The sequence below is a fragment of the Anas acuta genome, chromosome 1 (genome assembly GCF_963932015.1).
Source record: "Anas acuta chromosome 1, bAnaAcu1.1, whole genome shotgun sequence".
NCBI classification, from domain to species: domain Eukaryota; kingdom Metazoa; phylum Chordata; class Aves; order Anseriformes; family Anatidae; genus Anas; species Anas acuta.
In genome coordinates this window covers 145007821-145029495 of record NC_088979.1, presented here as the reverse complement: position 1 = coordinate 145029495, position 21675 = coordinate 145007821, and the positions used below count along the sequence as shown (strand labels likewise).

General features: G+C 43.1%; 1 protein-coding gene across 1 annotated transcript in view; it reads right to left on the bottom strand.

Annotated features, from left to right (window-relative positions):
* Positions 1 to 21321, bottom strand: part of BRAF (B-Raf proto-oncogene, serine/threonine kinase) — an 80213-nt gene extending 58892 nt beyond the window's left edge. The window contains exons 1-2 of the mRNA XM_068663055.1: positions 20861 to 21321; positions 7161 to 7262 (exon numbers count right to left, since the gene is read on the bottom strand). Of these exons, the coding sequence (XP_068519156.1) occupies positions 7161 to 7262; positions 20861 to 21004 (246 nt within the window). The 5' untranslated portion in view covers positions 21005 to 21321. The remainder of the gene's footprint in view (positions 1 to 7160; positions 7263 to 20860) is intronic.
* Between the last annotated feature and the right edge of the window lie 354 nt (positions 21322 to 21675).

Below are 21675 nucleotides of genomic sequence, written 5' to 3'. Positions count from 1 at the left end.
GTTAAATTTAAGGAGTGTTACGACAGCAGAAGTGGCCTTTATCAAGGTATTCCTATCTAGGAGAAGACTATGCCATAGAGCATGGCCACATTAGCTGACAGACATCAACAGCTACAAAAAATCAGACAAGGACCTATCGGTCAACCCTAAGGCTGATTTCTATCATCATTAGCATTTAAAATATAAACCTAAAAAAAAAGCATATCATATCTACCACAGAAAAAAAAATATTATGCTGAACATTGTAGTAATTCATGAAATGAAGGATTTTGAAGTGAAGTTGCTCTCCAGCCATCCCGTCCCAGGCACAAAACTCCACACTTAGCTTTCCTGCTGTGCTTGTTGCTACCACTGGGCTTCCGTGGTCCACTCCTCCAGGGGGTTTATCAATTGCCAAAACCAAAGTGTCTTTAATAACATAATATTATCCACAACAACTTTGTTTGTCCGCCCTATCACTAGAAGGCTCCCAATTTTGGGTCAATTTGCAGCATTTCCCAAAAGTTAAGGAAAATTTTATTCAAGAAGCTGAATGCTAAATTCAAACTGGCACATCTTTCCAATCTGCAAATAACTCTACGGCTATCTAAACTAGAAGGAAAAGTTAAAATTAACTATATTGCATATCAGTACATACACATATCGTGCACTCATTCATATGGGACCACTCCTGAAGCTTTAACTGCGAGTAAAACGTACAAAGGCCTGGTAGCTGCCAAGTCCATTTAAAGCATTACAAGTTGGCGTGCTTATATGCAACGTACAGACAGGCTATACTACATTGCTGCTCACTCACAGGCAGCAGAGTAAAAGAAGTTACTCCTCAAGTGTTGCAGCCTATTGACAAAATTAGCGGTGACCTCTGAAATCAACAGAACCGCATCAGGCACACAGCTGTCCCGCCACAGTCCTGTCAGCATCATCTTGCCAGCAAGGGATTTCCTCAGAGGCATGCATGTTTTTCTATTACATATCACTCATATTATATTTGAAATTTGCTTTCTTGGGCCATAACCAGACTATGCGTTCCATTAAGAACATCTAAATAAAGTAGAAATAACAAGTGGAAAGTTTTTTTTCAGAATTAACCTGGGACAAAACCAAATTATGGTTTCCCCTTCTCCCTGTCCCCCACCGCATCTGGTGGGAACCCAGCCTAAACTCAAGTGGACCAAATGGCTTTTATCATTCTCTCTCCCTTCCTCAATCAAATTTTAGGTACCACCCATATTTTGCAAGGCTCTTAAAAGCCCAAATTACAGCTTCCATGTCTCTGAAACCCAGATTGTGTTGCTATTTAAAAGATGTCTGACCTTTTAGACTGTTGATCAAATGCAAATCCCACTAAGTTAAATGGGAGCTGAAGATAGACAGTAACGTAAATCAGGATTTCTTCATTTAGTAAGGCTCCTAAATCTGTACTCAGTCTAACTTTAGACACCCCAGTTTTGGTCCAACGCATTTGATCCACACCAGTTAGGAGCCTGGTGAAAGTTAACCTGAACCTCTCCAGGGACCACCAGGTTTCCCGGTGACTGTACCCAGCATCAGTATTTCTTGAAATACCACAAAGAGTCTGAACCAAGCTGAGATTCATCATTCTGATCCATTTCAGCCCGTATGTGCCTGCTGTTGCAAAAACATGCTGTAGGTCAGCAAAGAGGTAATCTTCTTTAATTAAATTAGACTTCCTGCATGGATTCTCGTTATACAGGAATAAGGAATGAAACACTCTCCAGAAATTCAATAGCTGAACTCTCAAAAAATGGCAAGAGCAAGGCCTCTGAATAAAATTCTGTTTTCCTGGGCTTTTAGGTGTAAAGTAGAAAATCACAGCAGTTAGGGACAAACATCTCTACCCACATCATTCTCATTTTAATTAGCATCCAACAGTGAGACTATGGAAGAGAAAGATTCCTTCACACCAAAAGCTGACTGAGTTTTGAAACTCGATTTGATACTGTCATTCCAGCCATGCATTTGTACTGCTTTATCTTGCACGGAGCCTGAATTTAAAAAAGCAGGCAGCTTGCTCTTGTACTGTTAACTGAAGGAAAGAGCAGGTGCAAGAGGCAGCCTCACACTACGCGAAGAATTCTGGGCTAGGTAACAGAACTAAGGGGCTAATAGTGCGAAGTGAAATTCTCAGCTGAACTCATCAGATTATGTTGTACACGTGACTGCTAGGCAAGAAGGACACAACACGTTCTGGAATTTTAAATAAGGCCTCTTGAACGGTCATTAAGAGTCTATAATGGCTAACAAATCTGATTAAGTTACTTAAGTATGATCTCTCCTTTATAAATTTAAGCTGACCGCTTTTGGCCAGTTTTCATCTGTACAACCCGTTTGAGTTCACAGACAGCATTCATTGCCAGTGTTGCACTGAAATACACAGACCTTCATCCTTCTGCCCCTAACTTGTGTTATCCTTGTCATCAGTACTTTGTTGGTAGAGACAAAAAGGTTTAATTTTGATGGCCATTATAAATTAAGTCCTTGCGTATTATTCTAAGTTTTTATTTTAACAGTTTTTGCAAACTCAATCCCAGGATTTCCCAGTATCATAGTACTTGACTTTTCTTGCAGTAAAGTTTTCCACTATTTACAATGCTCTAACAAATCTTCAGAAAAAGGGTTTTTCCACAGTGAATCACAAACTGTGTATTTTGGGAAACAGCACTTCAAGTACAGATATAACACAGTGAGAAATTATGTGGGAAGACAAAAATCATTGATGTTTTCAGCTGCTGTGATACAGAGTGCTTCCAAAAATGTAGTAAAACCTACCAAGGAGCCCCTGCAGCCTCTTCTCCAGAATAAAAGAGAAGTGCTATTAATACTATTTCTACATCGACTGAGTCAAACAGTTACTTCAAATATTTAACAGTGGTTTCCAGGGGTCTGTTAGATCCGAGATGCACGCTCACACACAGAGGTAGGAAGAAGTTCTGGGATGACCTAAGAAAGGATTTTAGCTACAACACAGAAGCCACATGTAGATCTGAACAGTCAATGCTTACTACATCAATTATTTCTTCCATCCAGAACAAACAGAGAGGTTTTTCTTGTAATCATTTTAGAGAGCCTTGATAAGAGTCCCAAAGCTATTACTAATTACAGCAATTAGAAGAAAATTGTATGGTTAATGACGAGTGTTCTTTTCTTTCTTCTGTTCACTTCGTTTCCTACCCCTGCATCTCACACGTGTGCTCAGGAGCATCTCTGCAGCTTCATTCTCCTTCCTCAGCCTTCCTTTCCTGTCCCGACAGGAGGGAGACATGTTACGTGACATTCTAGAGTTTCACACTACTTTTTCCACTCCAGGCAGCTGGAAATGGTAACACACACAGGCTTGAAGGCCCTACACCACTTGCCTAAGAGTCACCTTTTTAAGGCCATTGCTGAGGAGTGACGGATCAAGGCAGGGAGATGCCCCTGAATCTGAGTACCCCCTCTTGCAAGCATAAATACACGCTGAACTCAACATAGCACACATCAATTACCTGCAATATTTCAAGTCACCTGCTCTTCTTTCACAGTCAATTGATGAATCCTGAAGTGATGGCTGCAACAATAGCTGTCAGTTTTAAAATTCTTCTTGTGTAAGACGTGTTGAACCCCACCCTCAGAATTAAAAAAAACTGCCACACTAAATTTTTGTCTTCGCTCTTTGAGATGAGCACAGAAGCAAAAGCTTGTTAGCTCATATCTTCTTAAGCAACTGTAACTAAGGCATAAATTCATTTTTATTTTTAAATGAGCTGTAGGTTTTATATTCAATGCAAAAATAATTCTCCTAAATCCTCTGAATGGCCAATTTCCAGATTTATTTTATTTTTTTTGTCTATTTCTTCAGCTTTCCTATGGATGCTTCCCATCTCTTTTATTGCTTTTAATTGAAATGCTGTTTTGTTGCCAGGCACAACCACAACTTTACTTGACAAATCCATAGAGGCAGCTGTAACACAGAATACCAGCCCATATACCATGTGCTCCAAGTCCTTCCTGTGAACTTCGGCACTTGCTAAGAGACACAAGAAGCAAGATATAAAGCCGTATGAGAGTACAAAAGAACCGAACAAATCCTATGGTACTGAACTCTTCAGACCAGAATATGGATACCTGTCAAGCTTTCAGGAGATATCAAAAAGCCACAGTTTTGCAGAAAGCAATACAGCAATAAACTAGATGTTTGCAACAGGAGTGAAAGCAGAAGTGTTCATCTGCAGGTACTTACCTAGCAATTAGCTTTGGATAATTCCATCTTTTGCAAAGACAAGCAGACAACATGCTTGCTGATAGCCCTCAAGAGGTGATCAACAGGCAGAGTCCACAGAAGTCCTTAAGTGTTGCTCAGTTTTTATGGAAGAGGCAAGACATATCAGAGCAGTGGAAGGAAGGAAAGCAAAGGCTGACACCATCACTGGAACAGGCTAACAAATTTACCCACAAAGACTCTGGCAAAAACAGGGCAATAATCACATTCTACATCCAGAAATGAGACTTCAGCAAAGCAATTAAAATATGAGAAGTCAGAGGAGCCTGGACAGAGCTTGAAGTTGCATAGCCTTCCTGTTCAAGCATATGCTGGAGACCATGGTGCCAAGGCCTGGGAGAAGGCAGAAGTCACACGCAGAAGACATGACGATGCCCAGGTATGGAAAGTGAGCAAGAGGCCCAAGAGTGGCTCCGAACACAGGTAGCTTGCTATTTCTAACGGATGTCAGAAGGATGAGTTATCTACTGAACTGCTTAAGCTACCCACACGTACTCTGCATAATTTCCTGTTCTTTTTATGCATATCAAAACTACTGCATTTTCTTAGTTCTGCATTTTCTAGAAGCAAACATGTCCTTCCCCACTTTATCACGCTACATCCACAGCTTGTTGCATACAGCTTTGTCCTTTCATGCTGCGACCAGGGCTGTCCTAGCGCTTTTTCTGATAAGCGGAGGAATACAGGAAGTTAAAACATCAGCTCCAGCAGTGACGAGCTACATCCAGATAGATGCCTGCAAAGTAAACTCAGACAATGGAAAGCAGCTTTTGTTCTGGACCAAGCCAAAAACAGCCAAAAAGCTTGGAAAGGTGCAGAAAGGTCACACCAGATAACTGTTGCTGCATTGAAATGAATCATCAAGGGATGCCAGTAATCTTGCTTCTCACTGTATCAGGTATGTTGTAATAAATTTCCTTCTTCTCTTTCCCTCACACTTCAGTTCTACTGAAGGAAATCTAAAAACTGAACAAGTGACTGGCTTGCAGCATATAATCCTATTCAGTTCCATTAATCCATTCAAGCGTGATCTAATCCAGGTTGATGACCACGCAAAGAGGAAGTTTCCCTCTCTCTCACCCCATTTTCTAGGTTCTTGACTCACAGCTCCAACCTCTTCCCCTTCCCGAACACTAACCACAGCTCTGGGACTCATGGGACTCCATCATAACCACAGTCAGTCTACTAGCTGGATGGCAAACTAATCCAGCAAAACCAGAATATTTTCCTCTTGGGTTAAGGACTCCAAGTGGCTTAGCCACTACTGGTACTGCAAGTACCTGAGCCAAGGAAGCAGAGGAACCACTTAGCAAAGATCTGGGAAAAAAACCTCAGGATCTTCATTTCAATGATGGTGTGTGCTCTTTTTCACAGGACCCGCTCCCTTATGGGATAATTTACCTGAAAGAGTACCAGCATTACTTGTCATAAGACTCTTCATCACCCAGGACAACTCGGTGTGGCAGGGCTTGCATAGCACACAGATGAGTCCAAGTTACTGTTACGTCTCAGCTGCACATGGAACCAGCAAACTCACAAACCTACTTTAAGCTTGATATTTTGTAGTCACTCAGCACCCCAGACTTACCATAGTTTTTACACTACTGCAATAATTTCTGGGTAAACATTTACTCCTGTAAATGGCCTCTTCCCTATCCATCAACTACAGATGAATTAAAAAACTTCCAGTGAAGGGATCTCGCTTTTAATCTACATACAAGCGAGTTACAAATGGCTGTACCAAACTGAACAGTGCACGACCTGAAATCCAGACTTAGTAAGCATTAGGTTTATTATTATTGCAATTTGATTCATCATTTAATAAAACCGATATACATTCAGCAATATTAAGTACAGAGATCTGGAATGAACCGGTTCAAGTTTATATAAACAGTGGCGTGTTTATATACCACTGAGTGGTTAAAATAGTGATTAACACTCATTCAATCCTTACATTTCATATTAGCAAGAAAGGAACTACAGAGGGCCTCATTTGACCTTAACAGTTCAGGACATTATGTCAACACTCGTACAATCAGGTTACCGCCCTGCTCTGACATGGTAAGATAAAAGCTAGAAATACCTGAAATAATGAGATCTTTATTTTTAATTACCCAGTGCCATTAGGCAGCAAGCACAATTAAAATGACTACAAAAGAAAACTGGTTGACCTCCAGTTATTTCAGTACATGAAAGACCCAAGAAAAGGGCAGGGTTTGGAGCAAGCGATACCTATTCAATTCCTAATAGATGCAACTGATGCATGTGGTCCTTTTATAGTTTCTTAATGGTCCTGCATCTACGCAACTTCATGAATCAAGAGTAATGAAAGAATAAAAAGATTTAATTTTTAATTAGCTTACAAATTAAACGCAGCTTTAAAATATTACTCCACCCTACAATTCTTTGCATTTCTGTAAGAAAGATCCCTTCTACTAATAACAGTTTTTGTATTCCACATGACTGTATTTCAAAGGATAAAAGAAGGGGAATTCAACTGCTTTAAAGGCATAGTCGGTCTTATGTTCCATGCGCATATATTCACTTAAAAATGCATTTTGTTATATTTTTTATTTTCATTATTATTATTACTATTATTCTTTTAAAACTACATACACAATTTTTCCCCCTGCACCAAAAAGGACGCCTTACATTTCAATTACACCAGCATTAACTGTTAAAAAATGCCACTGATCCTCCCTTACTGATGTGTATGAGGAATTCCACACAGCCCCCTTCCATCTCCAAATAAAAAAAGTTAGGTTTCTAGTCCACAGGGGAGATATACTCTTACTACAGGTATTCTTTCTTTTAACACAGGATGCTTCATATAAGATAGATAACATACCAGTAACCTAGCCACATTTGTCCACAAACTTACCTCTAAATATATTGATGGTGGGTTATGCTCTCCTCCAAACTTGTCTAGCAATGCTTCTATATGTTCTTGTGTTAATTTAATCATCTGTTTGATATTCCACACCTAAAATAGAAAATGAAATATTTTAATTAAATCCTAGAGAGCCTATACAATCAGCCCTAAACCAAAACAAATTACATTTTCTAGATATTTAATAACAGAAGTCCATAATAAAAATATTTTAATATCAGTAAGTCCACAAAGCTATCCTGCTCATTCATGGTCAGTAAGATACATTTTACTTCCCTTGTAAACAGAGAAAAAGTAAATTTGGTTTCAAAATTCAGGAACGACGGTATAAGCAACTTTTTAGAATGTTTTGGCTTTTATGTTTATCAAAACCATATTTAGCATTTTTCTTGCAGTCTCTGTAACCCAGTTTCTACAGCACTACCAAGTTTAGTGGAGTTCTATCAAGCCATAAGTAATCTGTGTCAACACATTGACATAATCCAGACTCGGTTCTATTTGCATGGTAATACAACGTCTCGATCTTAAGTACTTCCTATACCGTGATTTCCACATTCCCGTGCCTTAAAAGTTTTCTTACAGGCCTTGGATGTGATCTGAAAGAAACATTTACCTCTAGTGCACAGAGAAGATTTATGGCACTGGACTGTGAAACAACTCAGGTTGGTAGTTATTCGTCACAACACCCTGAAAGAGCCCATTTCACGACTTTGAGATTACTGTAGGGAAATGGCATTACAAATCCTAATGCTATCACCTAAGAAGGCACCGAACCACTAACTCAAATCATTTCAAACAATAACGCTACACTGATTTAAGAACCTACTTAGACCCAACAAAAATCAGAAATTTATAGGGTGGAGAGGGAAGAAAGAGGAGAATCTCTTCTTCACAGGTACTGTTGTTCAGATAATTTACCTGAAAAAAAAATATCAGGGTTACCAGACCCAGAATAGGAAAAACAAACAAAACAACACCACACTGCTTCTTCCAAAGGGTTTTTAAGGACTTCTGTTACATCTTTAACTCTTCTCTATTTCATGGATTATTATAACATATACAACCTCAAGACTGGGCCTGGACCTGGAAGTTATCACAACTTCTCTCTTTAAAAAGAAGATGCAACCAACATAGTATTCCACAGTATATACCAAGAACAGGATCCAACCCAAGCTGGATCAAAACAAGTCTTACCAGTCTTGAGATATTCACAAAGAAACAAACTCTAAAATATAGTTCCTACGTTGTGCATCACCTTACTTAGCCCACTCACTTAAGACATTGGTTATCCACCAGTAAACATTAAGATTAAAGGTAAGCCATTCCCTACAGAAACTAATAATTGATTCCTATCTAGCTCCAGTTTCAGAACAAACAGAACAAAGGTTTCATCACCAAGCTACGTTCAAGCAAAAGCAGTTTGCTGAGGAACAAGTAACCTCAACTACCAAGCGTGAGGGGACACCAGATGAAGAGCATGATGTTCAAACATTCTGTATGCAAACTCACTGAAGGCAACTGGGGAAGTCAACTTGCTTCTCAACTTACAATCACTTTGTCATGTGGAGTTAGGAATGCTAACCAGCAAACAGGAAGATCTCTGCATTTTGCTAATGTTTTTCCCAAGTTGCCAGGAGGTAGCCACATCCTTGGTGAAGGGAACAAGCTTGAACCAATACCCTATGTCAATGAACCTGTTCAATAGAAGAGTTTTAGATGTTTAGTTGCTGTACCAATGGTAACGTGCTATTAACCTGGCTGCGTACACAGGAAATTCATGGCAAACCAAGGAAGCATGCCTCAAGATTACTTTCAGAAAACAAGTTTCATTACTATTTAATGCGACTTTTATTATTCATTCTGGCAATTCTACCTACAGAAGTCATCCTCAACATTTACTACACTTTAACCAGCATCAACAACTTACTACACCTTAAATGCCTGCCAACGGTGGGGAGGGAAGGTGCTTCCCCGACAAAGTAACCTGTTGGATGAGGTTTTTGAACACTTTTTTGAAGATTGATAATAAGCAACTTCATTGCTCAGAGATTATTTCCCATTTTGTGTCCATGACAGCAACCTTGCTTTCTTTTAAAGAAGTAAAGCAGCAACACGCACAGCAGAAGCACGTTACTTAGAAGGTGGCAGCAACAAAATCTAAAAACAGCCTTGAACAGTTCAGAGGACAGAAATCTTCTGGTTACGTTAATACCATGACAAGAGCAAAAACTCAATGACTAATGAAAAAAAAAAAAAAAACAAATTTGAAACTTACTGCCAGCTACTGGATTACGGCAAAAATTTCTCTACCTGAAGAAGCCGCAGTTAAATCTAGTGGAAGACAGCATGGCCCAGAGCGGCTGGAAATGATGCCCTGAATTACTTTCTGTACACCTGAGCACTAAAGTAAGAGCATCTTGCAGGGAAACTTTGCATGGATTTCTATTACCTTAGAAAGGCTACTCACACAGTTAAAAGTACACTGAAGGCAGAAGGAAATTTATCAACGTCAACCACAGCACTGAGTCATTACTTGTTGCTCACAGAAATGGAAAACCTATTTCGTGTGCCATATTCATCAAAAGTCTTCTGACAAGCTGAAAAAAACTCTCACAAATCCAGTATTGACTAGCATACTCTCTCCTTAATCAAGTATGCACCAGAACACGACATGGCAAGCGTCCAAGCCTCACAGTTCCTCTTTAAGTAGCAGCTCTTACTACTTCCATGAAGCTACCTTCTGCTGTTTCCTATCAGCAAAAAGAGTTAAATAGGGTCGCTTGTGGTCCTGAGCATCCCTTATCTAGGTAGCTAATTCCCCTTGATACTCGACCCCTGTGAAAGTATAGAGCATCCTATTATGCAGGATCTATGACTACTGCAATTTAATTGAAGGGATGTAAGCCTTTTCCTAATTGGAGTTCAGAAGTGGTGCTCTGTGCAAGTTACCTCGTGTGACCTGAAAAGGCCTGCTTCTGCACACCACAGCGCCCGGAGCTTCCTCCTCACAAGAAGGACGCTGTACGTGCTGCACGTGCACAGCCAGCAGTCCCTGCCTGCCTTTTTTCCTCTCAAACCTGCATGTTCTGGTAACTCACCTCACCCACGTTTGCATCCTGTGCACCAGCCCAGCTTTAAAGACCCTGGGCCGGGATAGTCTCAACACCACATCCCCATCACGCACATCGTACAGGTGTGGAATTTCACTGGGGGTAGTGGAGTGCTCATAAACATGCTCATAACAACAAAAAAAGAGGGCTGGTCTTCCTTACTGACCAGCAGGCTTCTCCAGTTTTCTTCTCATTCTAGTGAAAGCATAAATAAAATGTGGATAAAGGGATTTCTGCGAGAAAATTACTGCCAAATATCTCACAGAAGTGCAAAAAACAATGCCAGCCTAAGAGACAGTTGCTAGAAATATTGATGCGTTCTCAAGTCCATCTGCAACGATTGCAGCATTGCCCACAAGCAAGTCCAGCCACTTTCCACGGGAAGCAGCATGGTCATTTGAGACAGCGTTTCATTGTAGTTCCACAAAAAAAAAAAAAAAGAAAAAAGAAAAAAGAAAAAAAAGTAATGACTCCTTTATATCTGGGATAACCTTATTTTTTTCCTAAAAAGCCTCAAATAAATTTTTCCGCCTTATCTGGTAGCATTAGGTTAAGGTTATTCTTTATCACAAGAGATTAGATTTGATTCTTCTTTTAGTGCTGCTGACGGAAAGAAGCTGACACAGGCTAAAATGGATACAGACAGACAGAAGACTGGAGATATTCCAGATATTCTGGAATATATCAACTCCTATCTGCCCATTGTGGATAACCATGCATTAATTTTGCAAATAAGCACTCCCTTGCAACGTAATGAAAAGATGATGACCTATTTCAAGCCAGAGGCAAGTCAGATGGAGTAGGAGGCCAAATCCATTGTATTCAGTGAAGACTGGCTCTGCAGCATGCGAGGCTATAAGCCATGAAGTTGTTTTTGCATCCCATGCTGCTTGTCAAGAAATGCACTGCCTGAGACAGCACAAAGCACGCTGTCTTTTATGCTTCTTGCACCTGGCACCAGTACCCAAGCCTTGCAGCACATGCCAGCTGTGAGCTCTGTGATTCACACTTTGTAGGAGACACCTGAACGTTTGAATCTGTTCCGTAAAGAAAAGGAAGTCATTCCTTGCACAGACACGGTGTGTCCTGCATTTGGATTATCACACGTAGCGATGATGGAGAATACTTCAATTGGACAAACGAGGTGAAGTCACTGAAGAATCGATTTGAAAACTCTTTCACAATGAAGATGAAATCATTGATACCTATCCAATACTACTCTCATCAGCCCCTTCAGGCTTGCTTCTTCGAGAATGAATTTGATTGTTTGGTCCATGACTTTAGAAAGCCGTCATGTATGAGCTCATTCTTAGCTGAACTAACGCCTTCACGAACCTGAAAGCAAAGTGTCAGAGTGTAAGAGGTGAGAGGACACATGGCTGGGGTTAGTAACTCAGCACCCCACCTCAGGGCTTGCACATCAAGATGCAAAACTTGCATCTTCACTGTGTCTTTGCCAAAAATCACCGTTAAAGCTTTCTCACATTTTGATATCTTACCGGAGATACTTTCTCCCCTCATCAACCCAGAGTGGTGTTAGCACCCTTCCTGCCTCTTACAAAGCCTTCTCCCCATTTTACGGTGTCGTACACTGGAATATGACAGGTACATGGAGTGGGAAGGATGGTCCTTTCCTTCCTCCTTTCCTTCAGGCTTCAGCTTTGCTCCATCTCTCAGCAGAAGCTTCTCTCCATTTGCACATCCACTGTGCTCATTTTTGCATTTCTCCTACTCTGTTAGCTCATTATGCTTATTGTAAGTTTTTTTTTTTTAAGAATAGAATAGGTATTATGAAAAATAGTAAGAGCTGAAAAATTACTGAACTGAAAACCAGCTTGCAGTGAGTTCCACATAAGAGTTTACAGAAGTGACATAAATGCCAACATTGAGACTGCCCTTGCTACTTTATCTTCCCCAACTTTTTATTCGTGGTGGCACACCATTTTATTGCAGCTCCTGTCTGAGATACCAACTCTGACACTGTGTCTTCCTTGTTGGCTAACTAGACAGTTCAGAACAAGTCTGTTAAAATTCACCCTCATAGTGCAGAAAACAAGTCACAGACATTACTATCTACAGGCATTACTGTAACCATGGGAAAGAAGTCTCTTCTTCCACAAAAGTTTGAAGTCTCTGAACATATCTTTCCACACTGGTGAAGAATGGCCTTGGTGAAGATGTACGACAGCATATTCAAGAAGTGAAGGGCTCAGGAAGAGTTGCAGCATTTTTCTGTCCCACCCTGTCTGATTACACCTAGGTAAGCTAATACAGTAAGTATGGTCAGCCAGCACCTGCTGCAAGCACGGCAATTAGTAAAATATTAAGAAGGTTTCAAGATGAAAACTTTTTTTCCATTTGACAGGTAACATTTTTAGGAAGGAGAAGGCTTATTCTTATCCCCCTGTAACCAGTAATAATGCAGGTTTTCAGCTGTGTTTGTTGTGAAACTGTTTATGTTGAGCAAAAAAAGACTAGAACCAAACAGCCAACAATTCCCTCCCTATCCCAAAAAACTAGGAAACATCTGACCACATTCATACTCAAGTATCTGGATTATCATCTCCGAAGAATTATCAGCAGAAATTCTGTCTGAATGAGAACTGCAGGGTAACTCTTCTGCAATAGACAGACGTATTCGATAAAGACTTGCTTCTTTACCAGGAGACTTTCACCCCACAACCATCTTAGTACTACAACCACTTAGTTTGTGCTTAACAGCCTTGCATCTCTCATTTACTTGCAATCCATCAGTTGCAGCTGATAGCGATCTGTCTTTTCCTTCATTTAATTCTCAAGGCAAATTGGATTGCTCATCGCTGAGCTCCCCTTTGAAAGCAGAATAAACAGCTTTCCAACCTGTCAGCCTTTGCCGTTCAGGTTGCCTCCTCTTAAACAAAACGAAATTGGACTTCAAATGTTCCTTATTTATTGCGAGCATTTAAAAATATTTTTGAGATAGAGTGACAAATTGTAAAGGATAAAGTTTGATAGAGTCTTGAAAGATAACCAAGAAGTTTCTCTCTAAGCACAGGGGCACTGCTCGCGCCCCTTCCCTGCTCAAAGTATTTCTTCTCTCTGTTGAGGTTAGTTTTCTGCCAGCCTAGTGTGCTAGAAGAGCTTGGCAAGGACCCGGTGACCACCGGAGCTGGTGCAAAAAGCCACCTTTCCTCTCTGCAGCCCACAGGTCGGCACTTCGGGCCCCCAGGAAGCAGCAGCCTTCCTGTTCAGCTTCACTTTGCTTGCAGGCCCCCACTTTTCCAACACCTGCCATCTTTGCTGCTTGCTGCTAAGTAGAATTCACCTCCGAGCAGCACGAAAAGGAAAGTTAACAAAAGCTTTCTACCGCAGCAGAGCACAAGAGTGTGAAAAACAAGAGGTGTCTGTACCCGTCCTGAAGTCACTAAGCACCAGTTGCACGGCTTTCTGTGATCCAACGAGGTCTCCTATTCCACATTCCTCAAGGCTTCTGTCTTGCATTGCTGTTAGCCCTGTTTATTCACTCTGGAAGTGGTTCGGTAGCCAAGAGCATCACACACAGATCACGTTTTGGTACAATTCATTGCATTTACGCTTAGCAATTAAAAAAAAATCCTCCCTAGATTGTCAAAGGTTAAAAAAAACGGGAGGTAGGAGGAAAGCCTTATCCTGATTTCCTAACCTAGGGACACAGTTTTGCTCCTGAGAGGTAACTACTGTTGACTGTCAGTGAGCGTTAATCCCATCCAGTGGCGAGCTTAAGAAGGAGCCGGTGCTGCGTACACATCAGGCTGCTTCTCCACGCACGTTACACTGAGGACAAGTCATATCAGCGATGGAAAGCAAGCAGCCAACCAGCTAATTACAATAATTGCATGTAAGAAGCAAATGCGAGTCGAGCAGAGCTCTGACACAGGCTGGGTCACATTAATTAAAGTGACAAAACAGTCTCCCCTGAACTGCACAACCTTCCTGCTCGCTCCTTGCCAGAGCACCCAACTAATTAGACTACCCAGAGAAGACAAACAGCGCCTATTTACAAGTTCATCTTAGCCATCCAGAAAATAATTTCCCGTGCACTTTACAATATTCAACCACTAGTCTTTTGCTACATGGTGCATGTGTTTTCTCCTAACTGGGTAGAAATCCAAATATATTCTTATATAATCCGAATGTATTTCAGTAATAAGCATCAAACACAAATCTACCCTATTAGTTTAAGTGGAGCTGTCATCCAACAAAGCAACTAAAGCATCTCATTTTTTATCACAAACAGATCTTCAAACCCTCAAAAGGGCAAGTGTGTTTTATAAAGTAAAAAAAATAAATCATAATAAGCCAGGTACAAGTAATTTGCCCACAATCTCGGCAAACAGTCACAAATAGAAACTGCCATAGAAACCACATTTTCCTAGATGGCATTTCTGTTCAGCTCAGCAGACCAGCCTGCCTACTACCTCTAACAGCACCGTGGAAAACGAAATAATTTAAAAGGCAGAACTGGCTCCTTGCCACTCATTGTACAAAGAGCTAGGAGGGTCTTTTTAAAAAATAAATTAATCAAAACAAGACACAGCGCACATCACAGCAGGATGGTGAAAAGAACCATCTATTCCAGAGACAAATGGAAAAAACGCTGAAAGACCTCGTAGGTTGGTTCAGCCAGACCTGAACCGATCAAACTGGAGAACTATTTGTCACATAAAGGCTGCTGCAAGGCCCATAAGCTGTGATGACTGAATCTGGGGACTGGGAAAATTTTCAACTACCAGCACAAGCTTCAGAAAAGTCACAAGAATTTATTCTCACTAACAAACAGCATTCTAGAAAATACATGAAAATACTGAAAGAAGTCCTTTCTGAAAGCTACCTGCGATGATGCTTAAGACGTGCATTTAAATCTACATTACTTAAAAGTAGAGAGAACGTTTGACTTATTAAGATTTAATGAATAAATTTGCAAAACCATTTCAAAGGCTGCGGTGTTAATATACAACCACCCAGATTTTCCAAACGCCTAGATGCTACCAACTTCTGAAAGTCATGATAATGTTTTATTTCAAGTTGATTTTACTGCTTCTGAGGCATTATTAATAAGTAACTTGCAATAGAGAGGGAGGAAACTAGGTGTGCTACCCACACTTCAGACACATCTATATTCAAGATGCATTCCCTTCATCTGAGAGGAACAATAAAAGTTAGGGGTTACCAAGCTGAGCTCCAGAGGGTCAGAAAACGTTGACTAAACACAGTGTGACTGCATTTGAGATGCATTTACCACTTAGCAGTACATTAACAACATCTTTACTAATAACCGTACTGCTTAAGAGGCCTCACTGCACAGCAGTGAGATATTACCGCCGGTATTCCCCTTCTTGCAGGGGAAAAAAAAATCCTAGCAACCTCATAATGCAGCACAGTTTTAATCAGTAAGTACATTTTGTTCACTAACAAACTCGATTGCCTCCCAGACATGAGATTTTGAAAGGAAACTGGTACCATGCAAGCAGAAATTTCATCTCCCTTTCATACTACGTTTTGTGCAGGTATATTGGGAGAATCACAAAAATACTTCACTTGGTCAGAAGCTCAGAGGGACAAATGCACACAGACACCCCTATCACCTCCTGATTGTGGTGCTGATAGGGTGAAGAGCTCACTTGGTACTGAGCACTACACAACAAACCCCATTTTGGAAAGAGCACAGGCTCTGGTTTGGGATCCTTACTGTTTATATGGGTCTGAATTCCCCAGGTGGGATGACAGCCACAGCACCGCTCCCTGAGAGCTCCCACCTGAACAGACAACAGGGATGGTTAAAAACTACACCTTAAGCCTTTCCACCTCTTTTTGCAAGCATAAACTGTCATCAAACAGAATAAGGAAAGGCATTGCTGCTTCTCCTTCCAAAATAAAGTTAGAAAGGCGGAGTAACAAGTTCAGCTCCTTGCTGCAAGTGTTTGAACAGGAAAAAGGCCCGTAATTCTGCTTCAAGCAGCCTTGTATAACTTTAGAACTGGTCGCAGAGAGGAAATCAGTTGCATAAATACGTATTTCATCATTTTAGAAAGAAGCTGTGTGCAGGAGAACAGATTAAGAGGATTGCATTGCACGCCCCAAAAGCTCCGGAACAACTGGTAGAGGGAAAGTGAGGCAGAGCAAGACGCGTGCTGTACGCTGCCGTGTGCTGTACCAGCCCCGAGGACGGAGCTGTGCACACACACACACACACACGTGTGAACAGCTGAACATGGTGAAAGCCACCTCACACCTCAGAAAACTGGATATTGTACCCCGCAGTCTCACGTGGTGAAACGCCTGCTGTACCAGAAGCCCAGAGAGGGCCTTGACGTCCCTGGCATGCCGATGAAATGCTGACATGCTCAGGGCATGAAAGGTGCACTCAGCAGCTGTCCAGAGAAACCAGGCCCGATTGCTACAGCCTAGCACAGGAAACTCAAGACCACAAAGACCTAACGTGTCAGGATCTGAGCCTGACAAGTCCAGCAAAGAAAGCTTCAGCCACACAAGAGCTCTCAGTCAAACATACACCAGAAAAGCGAACACCAGTGGAGTTTAGCAGGACAGTGGTGACCTGAAAAAAAACGAAGGGTGTGTATGTGCGTGTCAAACGCTAGCACTGCTCTCCCTAACCACATTCTTCTTGCCACCTACTGCACACGAGCTTTGGAGCTCGCCAGCCGCCTTGCTGAGGAGATGCAGTCCGCTACCCTTGCAGAAAACCTACCAAAAGCGACACAATTTTCTTCAGCATTAGCGAGCTGAATCAGCCTGGGAGAGGATCTCAGCGGCACTCAGCTGGCGTGGGTCTGGCCGCGCACCCGGGCGCAGGTACCCGAAATGGCACAAGTGGCCCCTCTGGGTGGCGGGGCACCCTTTGATCAGCTTCAGCGCGATTGCAGCGACGGGAGCAGCATTAATCATCTGCCACTATGGTTATGACGGGGCATTCCTGCTGCGCTGCCCTTCAAAAGGGGGTTGCTCAAACTGAAACGTACTGCAGGCAACGCGCGCTCGGCAGAGAAGCGTCTCCAAAAAACTGTGAAACCTGCAGCTTCTGCACCAGGCTCGGCAGGAAGATGGTTATCAGCTTCATGCTAATTCGAAGCCTCCTTTTACTTCTTTCCCAAGTACAAATAAGATCCTATTTCCTCTTTTGTGCATGAAGGATTTTAGGGTGAATTTCACGTTTCCTACAGGTACAGCAATTAATAAAACTAAACTATAGATCTGTTACGAAATAAAGCTAAGTAGAATACTGGAGCTTTAAGGATTTTTTGTTATTAAGAGATATCTCCATTAAAAAAAAAAGAAAAAACAAAACCCAAAAACCACATCTCCTCTACGGTACTTTTAACTGCATGCAACAAAAGAATTGCCTTTCCTAGCTAAAACAAGTGTCAAGAAAGATATTATTAGAACAGCTTTAAAAATAAGACATCTTTAACAACTACAACAAAGTACAAGTAGAAATAGCACTAGCAGCTGAAGCACCAACATCAATTCACAACAGAACTCGGCACCAAGCGCCTTGTATCCGAGCTGTGGGTATCCACACAGGCTGAAGGCAAATCCCCTGAGACAGCCGAACTTTTCAGACCCTAGCGGTCTATTAAGCAAGTTTTGTGTAATCAAAAGAGCTACTACAGAACACAGCTGTTAATCCCATTGCCTTTTGGGTAAAACAGCATAAGCAGATTTTTTTTTTTTTTTTAAAAACACCCCCACTAAACTCAAGTCCTTTAAGCCTAAGGAGAAAAAGACAAGAGGTTATCAAAAATCACTGTCTTTTCTACACCCAGCTCAACTCTCCCCCATCATTCCTGACATATGTTTGTCCGTGGAGGTGACAGAATCTGTTAATAGGCATTTTTCAAATAATTTAAGACTACTTTCCTGCTTCACTATCCCTAGTCATAAAGGAAAAGGACTGATGGTAACCCGAAACAATCTCCTGCTACCACGTAAACTCACTACTCCCAGCAGTCATGACCATCAACCCAGAGAACAAGTTATTTGTTCTCTTCTTGGCATCTTCGACAATTTCCATTTCTTTTTTTAAACGACCTCAATTTTTTCAGTCTTTCCTCAAAGGTCTGATCTAACCTCTCGTTCCTTTTCTCAAGACCCTCCCCAGCTGGACCACGTACTGCTTGAAGCTGCAGCCCAAAGTCCGACCAAGTACTCAGCAAAGGCCTTTCTGCTGCTGTGCAAAACACAACTCTTGTGCTATCTTTTGAGACACGCTCCTGCAGAACACTGGCCACGAGATGCTTCATCTCCAGCCAAAGTGTAACTTGTCCTCACAGTTACATGGGATGGCAATCCTGACTGTAAACTTAGCTCAGTCACTGAACACAAGTGCAATGAAACTTAATTGCAATTTTGGGAATACATTTCATGTTGAATTTCAAAAGCAACAAAGTAAAAAATGCTTCTCTTTCCAACTTTCCAAAGAAGCAGCACATTTAATTGTCAACTCTTCAGTGAATCGTATTAAAAGTTATTCTAATTCCCTGCATGATAGATTCCCCAAGTGCTACTGCAACAAAAATTAACGCCGACTTTTCTTATCATACCAACGCTACTTTATGAGATCCTACCAGTTATTTAAGTTCAGAGGCATCTTTTCATTCTATTTTTTTTTCTTCTTCTTAAAAATGTTTTGCAAGATTAAGGTTTCTAAATATATAACTAGTATTTATGCAGGATCAACTCCAGCATTGCCACCTAGGAAGAGATCAGCTCAGGGCCTCGGTTCACAGCTTCCAGTCATTTTTGCCTTCCAAAGAGCACTTGAGGGCACAAAGCTCCAAGTACAGAAAATCCCATTTGAATTATTTAATATTGGTGTAAATAATCTCCAGCAACAAGATCAGAGCCTCTCCTCCCAGCTGTCTCATGCACTTTACTACATCAGCAAGCCCACAACACTCTGAAAACCTTCCATCCAGACAGTCTCTAGTCCTGACAACTCATCATGGGGTTGCCAAAGGCCAGCCTCCAAGCGTCTGGATGCCAGCACTCATTGCAGGCCTCCTAATACCAGAAGCAGGATGATGAGGGGAAGAGAAAATTTCCTCCTGGATTCACTTGCCCCTACTCTTTTCAGGTACTTCTTGGCGGCATAAGGATTTATTTCCTAAGTGTTCTGTTCATATAAGCGCACACGCAACCGTTCTTCCTAATCTTCAATCATAACGTAGACAAAAATTGCTTTAGCAATTATTATACTCTTATGTAATGACTTTGTTATTTGAAGATTTTTAGTACCAGCTCTCAGGATAGAAAAGGCAACTTCTGAAGCACTACATTCATTGTTTGACTACAAGTTGGCCATGATTTGAACGATATGGCGTCAACTTGTTTTGCAAAGCCCCGAGCCTTGAGTCGGTAAATAATGCTGCTGTAGTTTCAACCAACACTTGATTATGATCTCGATACATAACACCTCCTTTACCAGAGGACTTCAGCTGACGAGTTTGTGTCCGCTTACTTCAAGAGCTGTCAAAGACTCTTCTTGGTTACCCGCCTCTTAAAACGAGAGGCTCAGTGCAGAACGCGAGGCTTTCCTCCCAGAGGCCAGGAGGGTATTTCCTGAACGGCCGTGGAACTAAAACCTTTCCAGGCATCCCCTCCAAATAAGCCAAGTTATGCTCCTTGATGCACTCCCACAGCAAGGTTACTCCTAAAGCCTAGGCTTACGTTCTCTTGAAGAAACAAAACACTAAAACTGGCACTTCTATTAGAGCCATGAGTCAGTTATGTGCACCTCAGTATTTTTCTGGCTTAAGTTACCTCAAATTTGCATTAGAGTTTACGCCGGCTTGTTTTTGTATTAAGGACGGTTTCTACTTTAACCTTATCAGCAATTTTTTGGTCTTGAGTTTTATTAAAACTACTTTTAGCTGACGTAATACATGCGCTTAAGCCATAAACAAAAGTTAATTACCTATGACTTAAGGAAGAACGAGTTGACTGGAGAACAAAACCGCTTCAAAAAGCAGAAATCTTAGCACCGGCTCTGCCTTGGACCCGCGTGTTTCATTATTTCCAACTTGTAGATAACACAGCAAGGCCACAGGCTCCTTAACCACGTGTGTATGGACCCATGGCTGGGACGGGGCAGCCTCTTGGCCAGCGGGCGTGCCAGGCACCAGGCTGCTGCTCTTCCTCTCTCATGCAGGGCCATAAGACATTCAAGGGAAAGAAAAGCAGGAGGACAAAACCCTACAGGATGCAATTTAGCGTTTGGGGTCAAACCTGCCAACCCACGCTAAAACATTTTGGAGGTGCCACCTCCTTTGGCATGAGGGCTGCTCTGAACAACCCCCGTCTCCTGCCACAGCTCTCTCCTCTCCCCTCCCTTGCACTGCTGTCTGCTGACCCCCTCAGCCGTGCTGATACCACAGGGCCACAAAACCAGCCGGTCGGTGAAACCATTCCACGGGGATCTGCATGATTTTGGGCTTTTTATGGCAATGCCCCCCCATGCAGAGCCGCACCAGCCCCGTGAGGCGATGCGATGAGAGCCGCCCCCCCCCCGTTCCCCGTTCCCTATCCCCCCCCTTATGTCCTCACCTCCTCGGGGATGGCCGGGTCCCCGCCTCCCCCCGCGCCGTAGCAGGCGGCGAGGGCAGCGGCCGCGGCCGCGGGGGGCTCGGGGTCGGCGTCGCCGTTGAAGAGCGCGGCCCCCTCAGCGCCGCCGCCGCTCAGCGCCGCCATCTTGGCTGCCCGCGCCGGGGGGGGCGGGGGCGGGGGCGGGGCGGGCGCCGCCGGGACGGGCCCAGCCGGGACCCGGAGCGGGACGGGAGGGGACGGGAGGGGAGGGGAGGGGAGGGGGGGAAGGGGGGGGGGGAGCGCAGCGCGGGGATCCCGGGCAGCTCCCGGCGGCGCGGCACGCCCGGGCCCGTGACGTCACCCGCAGTCGCCGCCGCCGCTGCTGTCGCTGCCGCCGCTGCCGCCGCCGAGCGCCCGCCCGGCGCCTGCGCCCGCCCCGGCGTCACCGGGAAACACCCTGACGTCACGGCGCGACCACCCGTCGCCACGGGAACCCGCGCGGCCGCGGCCACGCCCCCTCAGCCCCCCCCCCTCCTCCCGCCTTCCCGCGCCGCAGCGCCCCCTGCCGGCCGCACCCCCCCCCAATAATGGCGGCGGGGGCGGGGGCTGAGGCTGAGGCGGGCGGGGTGCTGGGCACCGGCCCTGGCTGGGTGTAAGGCTGTGGTGCTGCCCACAGGGATCAATGTGGTGTTTTCCTCTGAAGGAGCTTCACCCACTCCAGTTAAAATAGTTGCTAAAAGCATCTCTGTCTCTCCCAATGACGTTTAGGCCTTGCTCTGCCGCAGCCCGGTGCTGCGTTTTCAGGCCCCTCAGCTCCCCCAGGCAGTCTCAGAGAG